At 46.4% G+C, this 22,441-nt stretch overlaps 10 protein-coding genes across 13 annotated transcripts in view; 4 read left to right on the top strand and 6 right to left on the bottom strand.

Moving 5' to 3' along the window:
• Positions 1-687: 687 nt before the first annotated feature.
• LOC116650655 (glutathione S-transferase 1) lies at positions 688-1,536 on the bottom strand. The gene has a single exon (XM_032434935.2). It carries the CDS (start codon positions 1,437-1,439, stop codon positions 780-782), a length of 660 nt encoding a protein of 219 aa, XP_032290826.1. The 5' UTR covers positions 1,440-1,536; the 3' UTR covers positions 688-779.
• A 780-nt stretch (positions 1,537-2,316) lies between these two features.
• On the top strand, positions 2,317-3,991 carry Rab19 (RAS oncogene family member Rab19). The gene is made up of 4 exons (XM_002046366.4): positions 2,317-2,690; positions 2,774-2,858; positions 3,035-3,291; positions 3,360-3,991. Exons 1-4 carry the CDS (start codon positions 2,478-2,480, stop codon positions 3,465-3,467), a joined length of 663 nt encoding a protein of 220 aa, XP_002046402.3. The 5' UTR covers positions 2,317-2,477; the 3' UTR covers positions 3,468-3,991.
• A 156-nt stretch (positions 3,992-4,147) lies between these two features.
• On the bottom strand, positions 4,148-5,233 carry Arl5 (ADP-ribosylation factor-like 5). Its single transcript, XM_002046365.4, has one exon. It carries the CDS (start codon positions 4,754-4,756, stop codon positions 4,217-4,219), a length of 540 nt encoding a protein of 179 aa, XP_002046401.1. The 5' UTR covers positions 4,757-5,233; the 3' UTR covers positions 4,148-4,216.
• A 379-nt stretch (positions 5,234-5,612) lies between these two features.
• mus312 (mutagen-sensitive 312) lies at positions 5,613-10,040 on the bottom strand. The gene is made up of 5 exons (XM_032435132.2): positions 9,898-10,040; positions 9,300-9,805; positions 8,298-9,245; positions 8,141-8,185; positions 5,613-8,079 (listed from the first exon to the last, which is right to left on the bottom strand). Exons 1-5 carry the CDS (start codon positions 9,960-9,962, stop codon positions 6,182-6,184), a joined length of 3,462 nt encoding a protein of 1,153 aa, XP_032291023.1. The 5' UTR covers positions 9,963-10,040; the 3' UTR covers positions 5,613-6,181.
• LOC116650700 (uncharacterized) lies at positions 9,831-10,478 on the bottom strand. Its single transcript, XM_032435135.2, has 2 exons — positions 10,215-10,478; positions 9,831-10,151 (listed from the first exon to the last, which is right to left on the bottom strand). Exons 1-2 carry the CDS (start codon positions 10,337-10,339, stop codon positions 9,983-9,985), a joined length of 294 nt encoding a protein of 97 aa, XP_032291026.1. The 5' UTR covers positions 10,340-10,478; the 3' UTR covers positions 9,831-9,982.
• Positions 10,479-10,660: 182 nt separating this feature from the next.
• Positions 10,661-13,238, top strand: mrva (minerva). Of its 2 annotated transcripts, none has more exons than XM_015175469.3 (2): positions 10,661-10,797; positions 11,373-13,238. In XM_015175469.3, the coding sequence occupies exon 2, from the start codon at positions 11,510-11,512 to the stop codon at positions 12,944-12,946; it is 1,437 nt and encodes a 478-aa protein (XP_015030955.1). In that variant the 5' UTR covers positions 10,661-10,797; positions 11,373-11,509; the 3' UTR covers positions 12,947-13,238. The 2 variants fall into 2 exon arrangements, with proteins under 2 accessions (XP_015030955.1, XP_002046398.1); XM_002046362.4 differs by having other exon boundaries at positions 10,695-10,853.
• Positions 13,239-14,154: 916 nt separating this feature from the next.
• Positions 14,155-16,735, bottom strand: Rint1 (RAD50 interactor 1). The gene is made up of 5 exons (XM_002046361.4): positions 16,473-16,735; positions 15,585-16,412; positions 15,296-15,521; positions 14,449-15,238; positions 14,155-14,386 (listed from the first exon to the last, which is right to left on the bottom strand). Exons 1-5 carry the CDS (start codon positions 16,611-16,613, stop codon positions 14,200-14,202), a joined length of 2,172 nt encoding a protein of 723 aa, XP_002046397.1. The 5' UTR covers positions 16,614-16,735; the 3' UTR covers positions 14,155-14,199.
• Positions 16,736-16,937: 202 nt separating this feature from the next.
• RhoGEF4 (Rho guanine nucleotide exchange factor 4) lies at positions 16,938-19,297 on the top strand. The gene is made up of 4 exons (XM_032435134.2): positions 16,938-17,159; positions 17,248-17,805; positions 17,865-18,418; positions 18,474-19,297. Exons 1-4 carry the CDS (start codon positions 17,027-17,029, stop codon positions 19,221-19,223), a joined length of 1,995 nt encoding a protein of 664 aa, XP_032291025.1. The 5' UTR covers positions 16,938-17,026; the 3' UTR covers positions 19,224-19,297.
• Positions 19,243-20,356, bottom strand: LOC6622288 (uncharacterized protein F13E9.13, mitochondrial). Its single transcript, XM_002046359.4, has 3 exons — positions 20,200-20,356; positions 20,040-20,122; positions 19,243-19,976 (listed from the first exon to the last, which is right to left on the bottom strand). The coding sequence occupies exons 1-3, from the start codon at positions 20,273-20,275 to the stop codon at positions 19,308-19,310; spliced, it is 828 nt and encodes a 275-aa protein (XP_002046395.1). The 5' UTR covers positions 20,276-20,356; the 3' UTR covers positions 19,243-19,307.
• Positions 20,357-21,127: 771 nt separating this feature from the next.
• Positions 21,128-22,441, top strand: part of unc-13-4A (BAI1 associated protein 3) — a 106,044-nt gene continuing 104,730 nt past the window's right edge. For all 3 annotated transcript variants that reach the window (XM_015175470.3, XM_032434619.2, XM_070207946.1), the window contains exon 1: positions 21,128-21,245. The gene's annotated coding sequence lies outside the window, so the exon portion shown is untranslated. The remainder of the gene's footprint in view (positions 21,246-22,441) is intronic.

Genomic DNA, 22,441 nt, shown 5'->3' with positions numbered 1-22,441 from the left:
TCCACTTGGTCATCAAGGCGTTTGGCCAGTTGTCCAATTGGCCAAGAACATGTTTTCTGCAGATGCGACAGCTTCCGTTGCGTTTATGAAAGTGAGTCTAGAAGTCTGACAATTGGGTTTCGGCTTGAAACTGGGTCAAGGTTCTGCATATGGTAAGAAGAAATCAAAATTTCTTTGGCGAAAATGCCAATGAAAATATTTTCGAACTTAATCAATATTTATTTACAGCTTAATTAAGACGATTTTGTAGTTTAAATGGCGCCATCAGTAAGTACGTGGTGAAAATTTATTGAGCCACATGTAAATACAATAAATCGTTATCAGAGGGCCACAAGTACGTGCTGTTCGCATTAATGAAGCGTCGCCAGTTGACAATTGACATAATTTCGCACACAGTCAATCGCTTTCCATTTGTTATTGCCTCATTTAAATAAGCCGCAATCCATTTTCGATCAGCTTGCATAATGTCGTAGGCCTCAAAACGTTTACAGCGTGCGCGAGACTCATTCAAATTTTAACGTCTGCCCATTAGTGCTGCCAGACAGCGCAAAGTTAGTGCTGCGCAACAGCGCAGCTGCGTTAAGTTTAAACGTCTGCACAGTATTGCGGCGCAGTGCTGCCAGACAGCGCAAAGTTAGTGCTGCACAACAAAGCGACCCGTTGTTTACGATAAAAAGCTAAGCGACGCATTGTTATCGATAATTTATTAGATATATATAAGTGCCATATAAAATATATATGTGGGTACAGTTGTATGTATGTATGCAATAATGATCAATTTAGACAATTGTAAAAACGTCTTTTAGAATGTTGATGTACTTTTCAGCACCCTCGTTATTTGCCTCCTGATAATAGGGCAGCTCACTCAGACGTGCCAGCCAGGCAATAATCTTTGGATACTTCTCCGGATCGATAGGCAGCATGGCGGGCAACGAGGAGGCCGTTGCCGCACAGCAGAAATCGGCAATGGTCAAGGTATCACCGGTCACATAGGGATTATCGCCTAGGAACTTCTCCAGATGTGTGTAGCCATCGATTATGTTGTCGATCTTCTCCTGGGGCACCTCAGATACCTGCTTATAGAAGTATGGCACACATATGTTCCTCAGAGACATGAAGAGCACACTGGCATCGAAATATAGACGCTGCTCCAAATGCGCCCTCTTCACCAGATCCTTTGGATACAGCTCATCCGACTTGCCATACTTATCCACCAGATAGCAGCATATGGCATGTGAGTCCCAAATCAAAGTTCCGTCGTCATCCAACAAGGGCACAGTGTGCTGCGGATTCTTCTTCAGAAATTCCTCGGTCTTATGCTCGCCAGCAAGTAGATCAACATTCTTGTACTCATAGGGCAAGTCCAGGGCCCGAAGTGTCAGCAAACAGGCACGCACTGGAGGACTAATGTCAATGCCATAGAGCACTATATTCGACATGGCGAGACAATAATTGGGAACACACAAAACAGAACACAAAACAATCAACAATTGCAATCGGGGCGTTGCCGGCTACTGTTTGTGGCAGTGCAACTTTTGGGGCTTCATATATGCCGGTCGAGCTTTTTATAGAGCTCTCGGACCGTCCATAGGGCGCTATGTGCTATGAGAGAGCTTTTCAAGCCGCACTCAGTAAATTAATTGAAATAAACAAAATTGTTGCCTATGTACACTCAACTAGTAAGTCATTCGAAACCCAGCTGCAAAACTCATTTAATAAACAATTAAAGTATATACTGTGAAATTCCACTTAAATAAAACTTGTATATATTTTTAGCTACACTCAACTTCTGTTTGAAGAATATCTCATTACTAGTGTAATATCTTATCAGTAAACGCATTAACTAAACCAAAAAGATAAGGCAATACAAATGAATGAATATTTGCAGGGCGAACCAACAATAATCGCAATATGCCGGCCATGAGATCAGGCCAATTAATTTTTATTCAAAGCATTTGCAATTAATTGCATTCAAAATGTAAATAAAAGCGCGCCCAAGAAAAACAGTGTTGCCAAATGCTGTCTGGGCAGTACTGCATAATGTCACCAACTAGCACACACCTGCAAGCAGCGAAACGGGAATAAACACAGTTGCGAAACATAAAATACCCTGCAATGCATATAACAGCATGCAAAATGTTAAATATAGCTAAATTAAATATAAATAAAATGCATGTAACTGTGAAAAGTATGCAAATAAAGTGTTAACTTAATATTATTAGCAGCAAATATTTGGGCATTTAAGACATTTAAGACGCCAGCAATTTTGCAACTTACCCGAATTCCCACGAAGCGATATACCCACTGCAGCAATGTTGACAGGGCATAACAACACAGTCTTTGTGCAACGCATTTTCTTTACTATCAACCAATTAAAACAGAAAATTGAACATTTTCCATGCCAAACAATAACTAATTGCACAACAGCCCCAACCAGCAGACACTGTAGGTGCCGCAACGCCTCGTCGCTGGACAAAATGACGGCGCGCAATCCCCAAACATTGATGGCGCTGCCCAGCGAGGAGAATTTCGATTTTCTGTTCAAGATCGTGCTAATCGGGGACTGTTGCACGGGCAAAACATCCATATTGCAGCGCTTCAAGACGGGCAACTATGTGGAGCGGCACGGTAACACAATTGGCGTCGATTTCTCAATGAAAACCATTGAGGTTGAGGGCAAACAAGTCAAGGTAAATCTTTGACGAAAATGCCAATGTCACACACACACACACACACACAGATTGGGTTAAATGTTGTTGTTTCATTGTTGTAGCTACAAATCTGGGATACTGCCGGCCAGGAGCGCTTTCGCACCATCACCCAGAGCTATTATCGTGCCAACAATGGCGTCATAATTGGTGAGTAAACCCACCAAACGGTTACGCTCCGCGGTAAACGTTATCATGACCCGCGCGCCTTCCGTCATGGCCCGTTCAGGCGATAAGGCGTTGTGATTTTAATGGCCATGCCGTGGCACATTCGCCGTGCACTCTTATCAGAATGCCTATTAATAATGTGCTTGTCTTTACAACAGTTTACGACATCACAAAGCGATCGACATTCGCCAATTTACAGAAATGGATTGAGGAGGTGCGCAGATATACGGCATCCAATGTGCTGATCATATTGATTGGCAATAAATGTGATCTCGAGGCGGAGCGTGAGGTGGACTTTGAGGAGGCGCGCCAAATGTGTCAATATATACCTGAAATTCTGTTCGTTATGGAAACATCCGCCAAGGAGAACACCAATGTGGAGGACGCCTTTCGCTGTCTGGCCACCGAACTGAAGGTCTGCTGCACACTAATCCTTGCCGCTATTTGTCCATTTTATTAACATGCTAATTATCCTTGTGACAGCACCAACACGATGCCAGCAGCGTGCAGGAGAATCTGGACGACAACACCGTGCAGCTGGGCCAGAGTAAGCCGCTCAAGAGTTGCAGCAGCTCGTGCAATCTCACATAGACATCTCCAATCGATTTGGTTTTCGTTCTCTTTTTTCACTTTTATTTTGTGATCATATTTTCGTGTGGCTATAATTTAGTATTTATATATATATTTATATATACACATATATATTTATATATATGTTTTAATCTTGAAACTGTTAATTGTTTTGTGTGCAAACTTAATTTATTCATTTAACATACATACAAACATTCATATTTATATTTATTTTGGTGGCTAGAGTACAAAACAATCTCACACATCAAATGCAAAACGAATTAACAACGTCAATTACAAATTAATGCATTAATGTTCAGTTCGTAACAGTAAAAATACGTCCAATTCTGTATGTGTAACGAGACAATTTTTTTTTGGAAATAAACTTGTTTATTTTATAAATTTATAATGGAAGTAATTAATTGGCTGCTTAGATCGTTAACATTAGCATTATCTTAGTACACACATATGAACCAATATATATATATTTTATATTTTACTGAGGACTTTCAACATAAATCTCTGTGTGTGTGTGTGTGTGTGTGTAAACAAAGGCAGGAGTCTTTAAACTAAAGCACTGTAAAAAACATTGGCTTGGCTTTCTCAACAATCGCAACGCTTACAGATTTCGTTCGTATAATTAGATATATATATATATATATATAGATATAGATATATATATATGTCTTTACATGTTACAATTATATCAAAATTGATTTATTTGTCTAAATTAATTAACTATAAACTAGCGGCGTCCGTGTGTGTGTCTGTCATTTGTTCTTAATGCGCTGCGCAACCCATTCGAGTCCCTGATACAATCCCTCGCCGGTCAGCGCACAGCACGCCTGGATGTGCCACTGGTGCTTCTTGATGGAGGTCAGGTCCAGTTGGCGGGAGATTTCTGCGGCGGACATTGCGCCCTTCAGATCCTGCTTGTTGGCATAGACCAGCAGGCTGGCTTTGCTCAGGTCCTCGTGCTGTAGCATGCGATAGAGCTCCTCTCGTGTGACGGCCAAACGTTCCCGATCCGTCGAATCGATGACCATAATGACCAGCTCTGTGTTGGTATAGTATGTGCTCCAGGCGGCGCGCAAACTCTGCTGCCCGCCCAGATCCCATACCAGAAAGTGTATATTACGCCAGACGACCTCCTCAACATTGGAGCCAATCGTTGGACTGGTATGGACCACTTCGTTCATCAGAAACTGGTACAGTATTGTTGTTTTGCCCGCATTGTCGAGGCCAACCATTACCAGTTTGTGCTCCTCGTTGCCAAACATACGCCACAGCCGTGACAATAACAGGCCCATTTGAAATTTGTTGTTAGTTTTCGCGCGCGGGTGTGTGGAACGAACGTATTACTTGTTAATTGGTCACCAAAAATCACAATCGCAGGTATCGCAATCTATGCGCATATATGCATATGTATAGATGTCTGTTTCTGTGTACGCGTGTTTGCGCCTGTGTGTGTGTGTGTGTGTGCGTAAGCGTGTGGGTCGTTGTCGTTCACGATGCCTTTGTTGTTGCGCAGCGGAAGGCCAACTGTAAATTATGCACTCACACTCAGCTCGTCTGGTACGCACCACCACAACAGACGCTGCACTTGGCCGTTTGTGAAATTAATTATTATTGGCTATTTTTATCACTGGGCAGACACTTGTTGTTATTGTTATTGTGATTGCACGTAGATTTAGTAGTAGGCTTTGCTTCAGATTTTGTGTTGAAACAAAAAAAAAAAACTTGCTCACGATTTCAGCTAGAGATGTGCACACCATATCGATATATCGTTATGGCGATGCTGCGATATTTATAGCATAGCCAACAATCGATAACTCCTTCAAATGGCACTGCTAACAACGATCGTTTTAAGATGTTTCTGATATAAACATGTTTTATTTTTGGAAAAAATTTGATTGTTTGATAAATGTGGAATAGCCTAAAAACAAATTTCGCTAAGGTAGCTACATCATCAGAGCGACAGTCGTCTTTTAAGAGACGACCAACAATAGCTAAAGAAATATTTTTGAATTCGCAACGCTCAAAAACCGTTCCTTTAACCCATGTTGTCCACACTTTTTGTAACGTATCTTTCATTTTGAAAGCCGACATATATACTTTAATATATTTTTTCAGTTAGAGCTTTGACATATTGTATAGAGCTTTAATAACTTCTGAACAGCTTCGAGAATAATTTCAAAAAAAAAATTTCAAGTTTTCAGCTTACGTATTGTTAATAAAATGGATGTCCTCGAAACATTCCTAACGTGCTACCAGTTCCTGACGGATCCCATAACAGATCTAGATCTGGATCTGGAGTTAACTGACAAAATTGCCGAAAAATGTGAAGAATTTTTGAAAAGAAAGCAACCGGTTAAGCCGCGTTTTGTCAACATCGATAAATATACCAAAAATGAATTAGTTATGATGGACGAGCTGATACCCTCGCCGAACGTAGACCACATTTTGGAGTTGGCCATCGATGGGTTAATTGGCGACATTCACTTTTAAGTTACAGCAACCAAATTTACGTATATTTCAAATTGCAAAAAAAGTGTATAGAAAAAAATTAATCGTTTCATAATTACAAAGAGCCCAAAATAAAGCCCAATTAACATTTAAAAAATATGAATAAGAAAAAATTACAACAGAGAATCTAATAAATGTAGCACTCAAGAATCACTAAACATTCCCATATTTTACAAATCTTAAAAAAGAGCAGGGTACAAATGCGTCGACTAGGGCTTTGCGTAGGGCCTTCTAGACTTCGGCTTCCGGATGTGCCGCTGGGCCTGTTTCTGGGGCGGCGCCAGCTCGTAACGGAATATTATGCAGCGTCTGTCGAAGAAACTCTTGAGTTCCTTGGGCTCATAGCGCTGGCCCAGCTGCTTAAGATACAGATAGATCTCCTGCAGATCGATGGGCTCAAAATGGAGCACACGCTCGTGCAGGTCGGGATTGGCACAGAGCAAATTGTGCCAGGCTATGTGCAGCGGCAGCAGCGGCTGCGGCGTCTTCTTCGAGACATTTGTCTGCAGCACAAAGCACTCGAAGTCGTCGCACAGCGCCGGCGGCGCATCTTGCGAGTAGCGCAGCAGCTCTGCTCCGGCGGCGTCGCGAAATTTGAGAGCCGCTTTTGGCTCCGCTTCGTCGCTGCTGGCGAGTCGCAGCCGCCCGTTGTCAGATTTGCCAGTGCCGGCGTTGATGGGCGTGGATTTGGAGCGCGGCATGGCCACTGGCTCGGTCATGGTCACTGGCTCGGGCAGCATAATCGGATGCGTTTGATTGTATATGTATTCCAGCAATTTGACAGCCTGTTTGCGTTTTAGCGGCTTGATGCCACAATTGTACAGCTGCTGCAGCAGCTCCGCATCGCTTAGATGCACAAAATCCGGTTTGGGTGTGCGACAGACGCGCACCTCGTACACCTGACCATTGAGCTCCAATTGCTCCCAGGAAGCTGCTCCCTTGGCCGGACTGGGCGGCTCCACAGCTGCGGCTGGCGGTGGCAAGCTCTCCGCATTGATCTCGCCCCTAAGCAGTTGATCCAGTCCACTTGGCATAGTGTCTATTGTTCCATCTTTGCTGCTGTTTTGGAACACCAGACGATCAAAATCATCCAGTTCATCGGCTGGCTCCGAGATATCGTTCAGCAGCTCTTTAAATTTATGGGTGCAGCTGCTGGAGTAGCGTTTTATTGGTACCTCCGGCGGGGTCTCCAAAAAGGATGCGTCCGTCCAGTCTATTGGCACTTGGCACGCCTTGTCCGGCGAACTCTGCAGCTGGGAGAGCGTAAAGGGCTGCGAGATGGCTGCGTCCAGTATGCCAAACTCGGCGCGTTCTTTGCTCAGAGCACTTTTGTTGGGCGAACGCGAATTGCAGGATTTGTTTGAGGGCGTGGGTGAAGCATCCAAGTAGGCATCCAAGTCCTCCACAGTCTTGAAGAACGGCACGCTTTTGATTCTTGTTAAAGGCAAACTTTTGCTATCATCGAGTGCCTCGCGACATGTTTTGTCCGCCTTCCAAATGGAATAATTGATTTCCTCATCGGAGAGCAGAACATTATCCTCCTCGTTATCCTCATCGCCGCTGTCTTGGGTCAAATCAATGCTCGCATCCGAGTGACTTAAGGGCAAGGCAGAGGAGTTGCATCGCCGGCTCAGCGGACTCTTGAAACTCTGCTCCAGTTGAGCGGCCTGTCCGGGCGACTGTGTTAGGCTGCAGCTGCGCTGGAATGCATCTCGTGTGCTGTCCAATTGGCTAAAGTTGAGTACTGAGTCCTGGAAAGCATGTGAAGTTGTGGCCATGTTGCACGATGAGCTGGGATTTGTTTTGGCGGAGTCATTTCTGCTCATGTTAAGGCACTCGTTCTTCAGCTGGGACTGATCCCTCAAACTGCGCTCAAAGACTGCCTCATCCCGAGCTGTTTGATAGGCGTACTTTGCATATAACTCATCAGAAATTTCACAATCCGCCGCCTGGCCGCATAAATCCTGCTCCAATACATCGACATCTTCATCGAAATCTATGATTGGACTCTGCGGAAAGATGTGCTGCTCGAAAAGGGATTTACTTGAAGTGTTTTCGGGTGAATCTTGCTCTGCGGTCAAGTCTATAAAGCTTGCTTGAGAGGATGCTACAAAGGGCATAAAGGATTTATTTTGTGCACTTTGAGGAATTATCGAGAGAGTGCTCACCTTGAAGACTTCTACGCTCCGCTTTAACATCGTGGACAATCTTCACTGAAAGCAAGAGATTCTTTTTTTAGTCAGTTATTAATAATTTTCTTAAGTCTAGTTAAGTTAAGCTTCGGCAAACCCAAAGATAAATGTTATTGTTCTTGTTTTCCTTTACCTTCATCGCTGGAGTACAGCTCATAGCTGTTCATATCGGTCGAGCTTATATTCCTGTAGACCTTTAAGGAAAGGTTTTGCATCTCAAGAGCAGCCGCCGTGCTGCACGTGGCAGGCGTTTCACTCGCCGGCTCATCATCATCTGAATCCGCAAAGAGATCGGGTGAAATGCAGCGTGTGCTTTGCGTGGGTAGGCTCAGCATAGCTGAGGTACTGGGTTGCAGGTTCTCCTTTTCACTGTGCATCTCCTGCTGTGGCATCATTCTGGCACGCTTATCGGGCGGCTCTTTCAGCGGAGAATCGCTGCTTAATGAGATTTGCACTTGATCAACCGGCAATTGGTTGTTGTCATCTGCTTTATCAGCTGCCATTTGGTTAGCTTGCTGCACAAGATTGTCAGCCAACATTTGACTAACATCCTGTATCATATTATCGGCCACCAGTTTTTCCAGCTCATCCAACTCCTCCTCCACTGCACTGGCACCAAAATGCGCCTCCAGCTCTGCGTAGACCTGCTGCAATTGCTGCTGCCGGCGCTGACTCGCTGCGCTGGGTCGCTTGGGCGACAGATCGCGTCCCTGTATGGCCGACCAGCTCTTCAGCAAGTGATGTGCCGGCGTGCGACTAACTTCTATTAAATCCTGCACATAATATGCACTCAAATTCGTTAGAGGTTCGGCGCTGGGCTCGTGGGTGATGCGTCGCTCAGCGGAAGCTGCCAATTGCAACAGACGCTCGCTGATCAGTTCGAAGGACGGCTGATCCTCAGCGCTGGGCAGCTGGGTGCGCACCTGTTGCGCCATCAGAGCAGCCACCTGGGTCTGCAGCTTTTTCTGCTGCGCCTCCGGATTGCGCAAGGTGAGCGGCGTAAATTTATTGGCCCATTTGCAGCGTTTGCCGCGCTTGCCCGTCGCACCAGGCAACGCAGCAATGGAGAACAGGTTGTAATCTGCAAGAGCTGACAAATTAGAGTCTATCGTAGGGCTGCTCTACTGGAACTCACCCTCCTTGGCAGCTGTGCGAAAGCCGTACTTTTGCAGCTTGCGGCGTACATTCTCTGTGGACTGATTCGCTTTGTCATCGAGCAAATCAACCACTTCCTCGCGCTCGTCCTCGGTGTCTTCCAGTCGCAATCGGCCATGTTTCTCTGCCTCCGATTTGGACAGCACTAGCGCCATTTCAATGTCATCGGGACTAAAGTTATCCGCCATGCAATGCTGCGCCGTGACCTCCGCAAAGAGCTGCTCATTACGCAGAAAGTCGCTGATGCTGGGCTGCTTCTTGCCACGTCCAGCGCGTGCCCTTCGCTGTGGGGCACTGGCTTTTAGCTTGGGCGCCTTTTTTGGCTTGGCCACATCTTTGCTGGGCTCAACGTCGCGTGCTTTTTTGCTCCTAGGCTCCGCCAAAAGACTCTCCGGCTCAGCAGCTGCGGAACTGCTGGAACTCTCCTGTGTATTGAAATATTCGGACAGTGTCATGGGCGCTGTGGCCTTGCTGCTGCGCGTGGAGCTTTAAGTGGCAAAATAAACGAGAGTTTTAGTAAAAGTCGAACATTTTATTAGTTAATAACTAACTAAAACACAATTAAGTGAAGCTCCTACCGCAGCTTTGTGTTCGCGGGTTGTTGTAGTTTCTTAAAGTTTGCACGGCGTGTTTGTCTGTCCATTATTTATGTTGTTGTTGTTGTTAGCGTTCCGTGCGCAATTTCTCGCCCTCCTCGATGGCTTCTCGAATGAACTTTGCGGGCCGTGGCGCAGAGAAGTCGAACAATGCGTGGCGATCTTTTTCCTGCTCGGTGACTGTCAGCAGTTCCTTGCACAACCGCTCGTTGGCAATGCGTTGCATGGGCGTCAGGCTAGACAAATGGATTCAATTGTTGATCAACAATGACGCAGAGTTCCCTTCACCCTTCACTCACCACCAAATCCCGAAAAGCACCGAACCGGCGGCAAGTAGAGCGTATGCAAAACGATTGCGATATGTAAATGACGGTGTGCCGTGTGTGCGTCTGGGTTTACGCTTGCTTGTATCAATTGATGCCATTACCGTGCTGCCCAGCTGTCTCTCTATATCGCGATTATATAATTAAATACATTTTTTGTGCGACAATAAACAACCAAACAACAGTCAAACTATGAAACTCTAGCTGACCAGGGCTGCACAAATACAAACTTGGAATCACAGGCTCAATACTAGTTTTTATAACTTACAAAGCTGACAACCACTTCTAAAGTTGATATGCTATGTATTTTTCTTTGATTTACTAGTTTTTTCTACTTAAAAAAGCTATTAATTTCTATAAGAGCTGCTTACTGAAGAAATGTGTTTCATGCAACCCTGGCTGTTACCTAAAAATACCCGCACTGGTAACGATTACGTTATGGAATGAGTAATTAACGTTAATTAGCGCACAGCGTAGGAGAGAAATCAAAATCGAATTTAGTTTTATTTGAACGCTAATAAAGTTCAGGTGCTACAACGGCCGCTGTTGTGCCGTGCAAGTGAGTCGTGTGCATTTAAAAAAAAATACAAAAACACACACGCTGTAACTGTAGCTGTAAGTGGACTGTGAAATCTTTGATAAGGCAATGTAACAAAAACTAATGCGTAAACTACTACGCAGGCGAAACAGCATCTCGAAACGATAGACAAAGAGTACAGAGTACAGTAAACAATATAACGAATGAGATAACAAGTAAAGCAGACAAAGCAAAAGAGTTGGAAGAAAAACACGCACACATATACGCAATTGCAATGTTGTATGTTGTGCATGTGTGCGTGTGTGTGTGTGCGTGTGTGTGGTACCAGATACAACTGTAGTTGTTTACCCTGGTGTAAGGGTATTTAAATTCTGTTATGCAGTGTGTAACGCAAGGGACTCCAAATGCTTATATATATATTCTGGTTCAGCAGCAACTTTTACTATATAAATAAAATCTTATCAGCATCGAAGCACTATATGAAATAGTTTCTAGAGCAATAAACGATTAGAGATTCAATCATAGCACAATAATGTTATAGGGTATTTAAACGTCGATGTTATAAAAATAATTTTTGATTTTTGTTTCTTTTGCAGAAATAAGCGAAATACGAAAACAAATTCGATATCAATATATTATAAAAAAAACAGAAAATAAACGCCCTTTTGCTGCGGGTCAGAGACGGCCATTATTTATCCATTCAGTGCAAGTGTGTCCAGTGAGCCGTTTGGTCATGGCTCGCGAAGATGAAGAGCGCATTGTGGACAACGAGGAGTCGGCCCAGCCCGAGGAGGCCACAGCGACGAGCCCCAGTCGCGGACGCGAGGACAATGAGCTGGCGCTGCCAACGGGCGGCTGTTGTATGCCGTCGAGCACCTGTCATCGCTTCCAGGCGCTGGTCTTTATGTGCCTGCTCGGCTTTGGCTCGTACTTTTGCTACGACAATCCCGGCGCACTGCAGACGGTCTTCAAAAAGGAACTGGACCTGAGTTCGACCCAATTTACGCTTATCTATTCCATCTACTCGTGGCCCAATGTCGTCTTGTGCTTTCTGGGCGGCTTCCTGATCGATCGCCTGTTCGGCATACGTCTGGGCACGATTATCTATATGCTCATACTGCTGGTGGGTCAGCTGATCTTTGCCAGCGGCGCCATTATCGACACCTTCTGGCTGATGATACTCGGCCGCTTCATCTTTGGCATTGGCGCCGAATCGCTGGCCGTCGCCCAGAACAGCTATGCGGTGCTCTGGTTCAAGGGCAAGGAGCTGAACATGGTGTTCGGCCTGCAGCTGTCGGTGGCACGTTTCGGCAGCACGGTCAACTTTTGGGTAATGCAGCCCATCTATGATTATGTGAGCAAGTTCTATGAGAGCTATCGTGCCCTTGGCGTTGTCCTGCTGCTGGCCACGCTCACCTGCGTCATGTCGCTGCTCTGCGCTCTGATACTCGGCTGGATGGATAAGCGGGCGGAGCGCATAATGCAGCGGAACAATAATCCGTCGGGCGAGATACCCAAACTGACGGATGTCTTCACGTTCAAGGCGCCCTTCTGGATGGTCTCCCTGATCTGTGTGGCCTACTATGTGGCCATCTTTCCGTTTATTGCGCTCGGCCAGAAGTTCTTCATGGATCGCTTTGGCTATACGGCCGCGCAGGCGAACACCGTCGACTCGCTGGTCTATCTAATTGCGGCTGTGTCCTCGCCCATCTTTGGCTTCATCATCGACAAGCTGGGTCGCAATGTCACCTGGGTGATGAATGCCACGATTACGACAATTGGCGCACATGCGCTGCTCACGTTCACCCAGCTGAATCCGTATGTGGGCATGACCATTATGGGCCTCTCCTATTCCATGCTGGCCGCCAGCCTGTGGCCCTTGGTTGCGCTCATCATACCCGAATATCAGCTGGGCACCGCCTACGGATTTTGTCAGTCCGTACAGAATCTCGGCCTGGCTGTCATCACAATTGTCGCCGGCATCATAGCCGATCAAAGCGACGGCGATCATACCTGGGTGCAGCTATTCTTCATGGGCTGGCTGACCATAGCGCTGATTGCGACCGGCGTCATCTGGGCCTACGATAAGAAGCATCGCGGCAATCTCAACATGACGCCGGCACAGCGTGCAATCTTTGTCAACTCGGCCAACTATCAGAATTTTGAATAATCCCCAAGCATGTTGAATGTTATTCCATATGGAAAGTGAGCTCCATGCGGGCCCTATCAAATTTTTACGATTATGTTATGGCTGAGTAGTAGATGAAAGATCTTTGAGACAATGTGATGAGCGGCCCATCGAGTCGCATAATTGGTATTTACTAACTGGAATTGTTTACAAACACACACACACACACACACACCTACACACACATATACACACATATATATATATATGTATATTAATTTTATGCTATGTATTTTTAGAGCAATTTATTATTAATACAATTACTGCATGTTTATTTTCTTCGTGTACATGTTTTACGGATTTTAAATATTGAAAGCAAAAAAAAACTCGCGTTTAAGCAAAATGTTTAACAAAAAAATCATTGATATTCCATTAAATGTCTTTAATTCAATGTTTATATAGATTCATAATGAAATAAAGCCTCGAAAACTCACAATTTTAATGACTTTTTTTTTCTAGCTTTGCGTAATTAACAAGTTTTGCAGCAGATGCTTTCCGAGAAATAAGTAAATATGTTTGTTTGTTTTTTTTTTTGGAATTTTTAGCAAGCTTTGATAAGGGGTTGGTAATAAAATATGCATTATATAGCGGAGATTTTATAGCCTTGTGGATCTTTGACATGCAATCCATTTAACTGAATTTTCAGTTGATTGTGCCCAGGATGATGTAGTCCATACTCCACTCATGCTGGAGGCAGGCTGAAGATGGGATTTAGCTTAAAACAAACAAGTTCCTATGGGAGCAGGCTGATATAGTAAAAAAAAAACATATAAATATATCTGTTCTTCAAGTAAATCCTTTTCAATAACTAAGTTATCATTGCAGCCATATGATAGAGGGCAACAATCTTAAAAGGAGCTTCCCATAGGCTTATGAACCTGCTAGGAAAAGCAGTTTTCCATACAGAAATCACTTGACTATCGATGGACCGTTGGACATTAGGCTGACCTATGGAAAGTTTCTTGAAGATAGTCTACAAATCAGACAGAAACAAAGCGACGACCCAGCAATTGATAGTGCTCACAAAATGCATATACTTTATATTCTAATGCGCGATTATAATACGCTCTGCGAGCGTACAATTGTTAAACATAGCCCATTTCTTAAAACTAGCTACAGCTGGGCGCCCGCATGCCAAGTCTCTTGGAGTGCGACCCAATTCTGAAATAGTCAATATAAATACGGCGACATTTTTGGCCGATCCGATCACAATGATTGCCACGCTTGCGTTTATTTCAAAACATTTTAATGTCTGTGCGTCGCTCGAGCACCTCGATGCATTGTCTGCTGTCCAAACCGAGCACGCGCAGTTCATGCAGCGGCTTCGTCTTCTCCTCCGCCGTTTGGCCGCCGCGCAGCGTTTCGAGCAGCAACAAAGCGGTGCCCCGCGCCGCCGTCAGCAATTTGCCAGCGTCATGAATTCTAATTGAATGATAAACAATATGAATATGATATTTAGCTAAAGTCGAGCCGTTGTGACTCACCGCTTGAAGAGCAGCTCGGGCCGCCGCGTGTATTGGCCGAAGAGCGCAAAGAGCAGCGTCATGTCGTAGTTGAATTGAGCGGCGCCAGCGGGCGAGAATTTGGTGTTCAACACCATGTTCTCCAGCATAAAGTCATCGATCTGCTGAGCCATCAGGCGCAGCGTCTGATTGAACAGATTGGCGGACAGCTCACGCTCCAGATTGTGCAGCAGCGTGACCAAAACCTGAAACATTTCGCCGCCGCTGGGCGAAAGTATGAAGGGCTCCCGACTGTTCTGCTCGGGCATGGTCGGCCAGGCATCGTGGCGATAGTTCATTGACTTGGCCTTCATCTCGTTGACCGCCTTGTTGGCCAGGTTCTTCATTAGCTGGCGGGCCCAGTGCTCCAGCTCGGCCACGGCCGGCTCAAACACCGAATTTATTTCGCTGGCATGCGGCCCGGCGAGCGCCGCATGCAAATGCAAATAATGCACATTTTCACCCCATTCACGCAGCACCATTATCAAATAGTTGATGGCATTCAGCACGGGCAGGCTGGCCAGTGCGCCGCTGCTGTGCAGCTGCACCAAGCGCCGCCGGAAGCTGTCGATTAGCTCCAGTTGCAGCTGCAGAAACTGCAACTGATGTCCGGGCTGGATGAGCGCATAATAACGATCCTTGATGGCGTCCAGCAGGCGCATAAACTGATCGGCACATTTGGGTATTTTCAAGTCGTCCTCGTAGGTGTTTGGATCGATCAGCTGGAACGGCGTCTCCGCCTGCAGTATCTGATCCATTTTCTGAGCACAAACTGGTTGGAATAAGAAGTTGAGTCTAATTTCTAAGCTTTTATGGTATTCCCGCTTACATTGCTCCTCCAGCGCAATCCAGCGCAGCAAGTACATGGGCTGTGTGAGCACGGAGATGGCGCTGGGAAAGCTGGCCGGATAGCCAAAGGTTTCACGCAGCTCCGATTCGAAGGCCAGCGTTTCGTCCAGTAGATGCGCAAACAGATGCTCATCCTGTGCAATTTGTTCAATATCCGCCGCCAGCTTCTCAATGGTCAGCTGCACCAGGCCGCGCATGAACTCCAGCTGCAATGGGTAAGCATTTAGCATATGGTCTACAGGTAGATCTTGGTCTCACAGCCAACTTACTCGGAGATTATAGTCCAGCCTGCCGGCTTTCATGGCCGCCGGCTGAAACGTTTTGCCCACAAAGAAATGCGTTTCCTTGCCCCAGTTGAGTATCTGTGTGTAGAACCATTCGGGCTTGTCCAATCGATTCGTTTGCCGCGTGCCCGTAAAATGGAACATGAAACGCTGTCGATAAGGCGCCAACAGCAGCTTCACCACCTGGCTAATGGGCGGGCAAACAATGCTGGGCGTTATGCTCTGCAGTGGCGCATGCTCCTCCGCTGGCGACTTGATAAGGAACATATATTCGGCAAGGAGTTGCGCCTTGGCAGTGTCCCGGCTGGGGGAATAGTTAAGCGGCTGCTGTTCCAGGTGCGCCCAGCGCATGGCCTTTAGCACAGCCTCAAATTCGCTGGAGAGCCGCTGCATGAGCTGCTTGTGCCAGTAGATGGCTGTGGCTTCCGCGTAGGATTTAAGCGAGCGCGCCTGCACGGCCTGCAGGCGACCCACTACACTGTGCTCGCAGTCGTTGCCCTCGTAGAGGGTCAGATAGATGTTGACCAGCTTGGCCTCGTCCTTGCCATTGATGGCGCCGCTCAGCGCGGCGCTGATCTCCTGTATGTCCTGCACCAGGCGCAAATACTGCGTCACATTCTGCAGCTGACGCACCTGCTGCAGATCCTCGGCCACGCCCAGCAGCGCCGGCTGGCATTCCTCCAGCTTGAGCTTCAGCTTCGCACTGAATTGCTTCAGTTTCTCCAGCTCAAAGTCAATGCTCTCGCAGACCTGCTGCTGGCATTGGAATGCCGACTTGTAGCTGGACACGTTCTGCGGCTCCTCATAGTTGAGCTGTAAATATTGAAGCAGTTAGCTGCGCTGTCTCCTGACCCAATCTTTGTATCTACTCACGGTTTGGCTCAACGTATGTAAACGTTCCTTGTAGCTGTCCACGAGCAAAGCGGCGCGATGCAGCTGATTGGCATCTTTGCCAATCTTTTCATTCAGGCGCTCCGCAATGCTCCTTTCCAGTTCACTCAGCTTGGCGTGCATTGTGTGTGGCACATTCAAATAAAAGTCTAAAACATTAATTGGGCTACGAACACGTATAAAAATAATTATTGTTGATGCAGTCACTCTCGAACCATGGCTGCAGTTCCTGATTTCAAAGAGTGAACAAGTAAAAGTTGTTCATTTAGTGATTGTGTGGTTCCACTTGTGGCGTCAACTGGAACTAACGAAATGAACACAGCTCATTCAACTGCCTTGTGGTTTCTTTTTTTTTTTTATAGCTGGTTCTTATTGTACTGCGGCTACTGTTAACGCAGGGTTGCATTACTACAAATAGCGATAAGTCCGTTTGTTGCCGTTCTCAGTGAATGGCAATTTTCAAACACAGCCGCCAGCAGGTGTTGCAGTTGGCGTCGCGTTGCATTAACTTTTCATTGCGGAAAATTTAAGTGAAAATGTTTACGCCGAGACAAAAGAGCCACGCCCAAGGCGCTGCCAGCTCGCCGCATACACCGCTCAGCTTCAGCCGTGAGCTACGTCAGGTTTTGCAGGAGCGAAATCTTCTGACAGCCAAGTCGCGTAAGAAAGGTAAGCGTTGGGCGTGGCTAGGACTCAAAAATGCCTTCGCAGGATGCGTTCGCTTGTTTTTAGCTAACTTGTATTGTTTCCATGACAGTATGCTCTATGCTGGACAGCAACTCGAGCAGCCCCATCGGCTCGCCCAATCCGGACGCAGGCAAACGCATAGGCTTCCGTCTGCAGGCCGTGCAGGAGATCATCACGTCGGAGAAGTCCTATTTGGAGCAGCTGGAGCTGCTGATGACCTACTTTGTGCGTCCGCTCAAGGAGCAGGCCATCATTGATGCCTCCAATCATACGGCGCTGTTTGGACAGATCGAGATGATTCACAACTTGAATGGCGAGTTCCTGCGCGAGCTGGAGGCCAACATGGAGAATGTGGCGCATGCCTTCCTCAAGATGGCCCCATTTTTCAAGCTATATTCCGTGTATGCGTTTGATTATCGCGGCGCTTTGTTCATATTGCAGGATTTGATTAGCAAGAATCCGGTTTTTCGCAAATTTCTGGAGGAGACCGAGAGCCGGCCGGAGGTGCAGCGCAAGCTAAACGCGCTCATGATTGTGCCCATACAGCGTGTGCCACGCTACAAGCTGCTCTTGGAGCAGGTGCTGCTCTACACTAGCCCCGCGGATGCGGACTACAAGCTGCTGAAGGGCAAGCTCCTAATCCTTACAAGCAATTTCTGGTATCTCAATATTCTTTTTTTCTTACAGAATCGGTCAAGGAGATTGAGGCGACGGCCTCGCACATCAATTCCTGCGTGGAGGAGCAGGAGATAACACAGTATTTGATCCATCTACAAAACTCGCTCGTCAATCGCACGCCCAACATTGTGAAGCCCTCGCGTCGGGTCATCAAGGAGGGCATGCTCTACAAGATCACGCACAAGGGTCAGCAGATCAAGCGCTATTGTGTGCTCATGTCGGACATATTCATGTACTGCAAGGTGATCAAGGAGCGCACGCCCAATACCCAGGTGGAGAACTCTCTCGAATGCTGCTGCATTTTTCCGCTCAAGAAATGCAAAGTCTATGAGATGTTGCCCGGCAACTTCAAGCTGACCTGCCAGAGCGATGGCATCATCTTTGGCAGCGATGATCTGCAGGTGGCACGCACCTGGGTGGGCTTCATACGCGATGCCATCGATCTGCATGTGCAGTGCCGCAAAACGTTGCGCAAGGACTCCAGCAAACGGACGCCCATACGCAAGAAGGACATGAAGAAATTTGGCGCCGATTATGTACTGAGTCCCAACAAACGCAAATGCGTGAGTAGCCAATCCTCAAGCAGTGCCAATTGTAGCTAAACTTTGTACTTGACAGGATTACGAGACTGTGTTTCGCAACAAGAATCGCAGCACCGATTCCGAGGAGGAGGCGGATTTGTCAGGCGCTTACCAAACCATTTGCTTTCAGCGCAAGCGCAAGTTTCCCAGCGCTGCACCAAATCCGTCCAAGGTGTCCACAGCAGGCTCGTCGGTGGCTGTCAAGCGTCCAGCGCCGCCGCCGCCCGCAGTGCAGCTGCGTCGTCCACTCAATACAGAGGAGCAGCTGTCCTCCAGCAAAGAGAATCGCATTTCTAGGCTCTACAAAATGATTGCCACCGGCGGCGACAAGGCCGGCAATGTGCGCGGCATACTCAAGCGCAGCAAACCGAATCCAGCCCAGCCGCAGGATACGGATCCTAGCTATGGTTTCGCCAGTCGCTACTCCGATTCCAAGTCCTATTTTCGTGCGCATAACGTGGACAATACCATACCCACGGCCGTTAAGCGCGAGGATCTGTTCGATGCGGAGCTGGGCGAGGGCAACTTTTGTGATGTGCTCTACCCGCTGCGCTCGAGTGGCGGCTGGACAACGCCCGGCCAGATGACGCTGAAATCCAGCCAGGAGGAACATTTGTATGCAGCGCCACAAAAGAAGCGCGTTAAGTTTGACGATACGCTAGATGCGTACGAACAGAAGCCATTTGTATTCCCGAGCAGCTGCAGCAGCGGCAGCAATGCGGGCGCCACAAAAGCTGCTCCCTCGCTACGCGAGCGTATTTATGACTTTTTTGCCAATCTCTTCTAGAATTAGTTTATGCCACATATCATATCACAATTTCAATTCATTTATATACACAATAAAAGCATTTACAATACAAATGGATCAGCTTTACGTCGCCTCTCGCAGCGCACAGATGCTGTGCATAAAGCTCTGCAGCGCCAGCTCGTCGATGTCCTGCTCCCAGTTGCCATCGTGCTTGAAGTGCGAGCCTATGATGACCGCCTGTGCGTCTGGGTAATATTGACTTATGTTCTCCTTGGTCACGCCGGAGCCTATCATGAGCGGCACCTTCAGCTTGCCCGACAGCTCCTGAACATCCTTGTCACTGGCCGCCTTGCCCGTTGCCGCGCCCGTAACGATAATGCCGTCGGTGAGAAAGAATTCTGCGGCCTGCGCCGTTTCCAGCAGGCTGACATCCGCTGTAATTGCATGCGAACTGTGCTTCTTTTTGATATCCGTAAAGATCAGGACATTCTGGGCGTCGATGTGCTTGCGATAGCGCAGCAAATCGCCGGCACACGCATCCGTATAGCCCTCATCGGCCACATGGCCAAAGACGAAGCTCTCGGCACGTATGAACTGCAGCTGGCAGGCCTTGGCTATGGCCAGCGCCTGTTTGTTGCCGCAGGCAACCACCTGGACGCCGCAGGGCGTCTGGCGGGGCATGATGCTGCGCACAGCCTGCGACAGTCGGGTCATGCAGGACACAATCTCAGGGCCCAGCAGACGATCCTGCACATAGGGTATGTCGTGCATATTCTCAATGATCACAGCATCCTGTGGAATAGCAGATATTAGGCTATATGCATTGGTATGCATTTATTGCTTTATTTTGCCTACCACTTTGTGTTTCTTGTACAGCTCCGCCTCGTGCTTGGCCTTCTCAATGCTCTGTTGCCAGTTGCCGGCATAGCGAGGCGTGCCTTGATTTTTGTATTTTGTTCAATTAAAATCAATGCGAAAATGCGTTTGTTTGCTGCTGCATGCGGCACGGCCTTACCTGGCAGCGCATCCACATGTATCATGCCAATAATTTTGCATTTCTGTTCACCAAATATACTAAGAAATCGTTGCATTGCAAGTAAAATAAATTAAAACTAATTTCGGACTAAGGAGCAACAAGTGCGTGAGCGAGATGCACATATATATTAGAGATGAGCTAAGGCGCAACAGCTGTGAACAGTGTTGGGCACAACTATTACTCAACACTACTTTCGGCAGCTGCGGCCAATGGCTTGATGAGGTTTTACAATGCAACCATGCGTTTCTTGCAGCCAGGACTTAAAACAACGCGCAAATAATAGAAAAGCAACAATTAGTAAATAATATTATCTAACTAATAGCGTACAAACATCTGGTACATCAAATTTGCTATACAAATGTAAGGAATTTTGATTACATATGCATGTATTTATATTCTCGACAAGCACAGCGCCTGCGGAGCGTAGAAGTTTACCTAAATTCTATTAAAAAATACCTTTATAAACATTATATTTTTATATTCTGCCAATTACTTTGCATTTATTGCATCAAGCAATTCCATTTTAAGTAACTGTTATTTTTCAACACTTATTGAATGCACTTTTGTACACAGTTGCCATATGAGCTAAATGTGTACCTTATCTGGTACCTAATTGATTCAATGGTACATATACAATATTTACATAAATAGTTATTTACTTATTACTTTTTACTGTTTCTGGGTAACTCTTAAAAGCATTTCAATTAATCTATAAAATAAATATTTTAAAATAAAAAAAAACATGCTTTCATTCCGAACCTAAACCTAAATTGCCACACGTACATGTACACATTCATCAAAAATGGTACACTTAGTTGTAGTTGTTGGTACAAGCTAGTTTTATAAGTGGCAACCATGCATGCGAGCTGCCCACTCGATTATAGAGATCAGTCCAAGCGCAGCCATTTTTAAAGTGAAGTGCTTTTTTCTTGTGTTGCGTTCTTTTGTGAAAATTTATATTTTAAAATTGTTGCACGGGACTTTTAATCCAAGCTGCATGCGTTAATCCCCAGCATGCACGTCACGTAAGTAACTGCGTTTTGTTTCTGTGCTTTTATGGTGTGCTAAAGTTAAGGCTTGCGTCTAATGGCTGTCCATTAAAAGGGCGCCGCGTGGAGCGGCATCAATTCGTGGCGTCCTGCTAAAACAAAAGGCAAAGGCTTATCGCGGCAACAGGACGTCATGGCAACAACGGTGGCCGGAAAAAAGCATTGGCAGCTGTTTAGAAATTGCAAAATGAAAAGCCTTCGCTTTTTACATTGCGTTGCCTGTTCTGTCCGCTGCTCATTGAAAACGTTTAAATTGCGGTATATTGTAGCTGTTTATATTTATGTAACAGGCAAAAAGGTGGCTGCTCCGACACCATACATACATACAGCTGCGTTGATCCCGCTATTTCTTTCTCTCCGTCTGTTTCTCTGTTCGTCCGTTTGAAGACATTGCAGAAGCAAAGACTTACATATATTTATGTAACAGGCAAAAAGGTGGCTGCTCCGACACCATACATACATACAGCTGCGTTGATCCCGCTATTTCTTTCTCTCCGTCTGTTTCTCTGTTCGTCCGTTTGAAGACATTGCAGAAGCAAAGACTTACATATATTTATGTAACAGGCAAAAAGGTGGCAGCTCCGACACCATACATATATGCAGCTGGGTTGATCCCGCTATTTCTTTCTCTCCATCTGTTCCTCTGTTCGTCCGTTTGAAGACTGTGCAGACTTTACGTTTTGTATAAGGCGTCTCGTTTACAAACTTATAAGTTTTTATTTATATATGTATATATTATTATTGTTATTTAAATATTTGTGTTTATCTATCGGACAACAAATTTAGTTGTTTAAAATAATATTTCGCATAGTTGGATGCTTGGAAAAAGCAAGGTGCTGCCCCAATTAACTGTTGTTTGTATGAAATAGGGTATTTAGTTAGTCGGGCACGCTCGACTTTAGCACGCATCCCTTGTTACATTGTTTGAAATTGTGGCGGTCGCTGTCCTTGAGTTTGATTTGCTTTTGGAGCAGATCGAGGACCGTTGGTTTGATGTAAGGGTGGAGGAGGAGGGGGGGGGGGGGGGGGGGTTGGTTGGTTCGGTTTGGTGTTGGCCGTGCCTATGTCTGATTGCCTGTGCTTAGCGGAAACGGCAGGGGCACTCGCTGCGCACAACGGCATTTCAATTACCGCGCCCCGTCCCGCGCCCCTCACCCACACCTACACGCATT

The sequence above is a fragment of the Drosophila virilis genome, chromosome 3 (assembly GCF_030788295.1).
Source record: "Drosophila virilis strain 15010-1051.87 chromosome 3, Dvir_AGI_RSII-ME, whole genome shotgun sequence".
In the NCBI taxonomy this organism is placed as follows: Eukaryota; Metazoa; Arthropoda; class Insecta; order Diptera; family Drosophilidae; genus Drosophila; species Drosophila virilis.
Note: the sequence above shows the minus strand (reverse complement) of the source record. Positions and strands in the feature narration are given on the sequence as shown.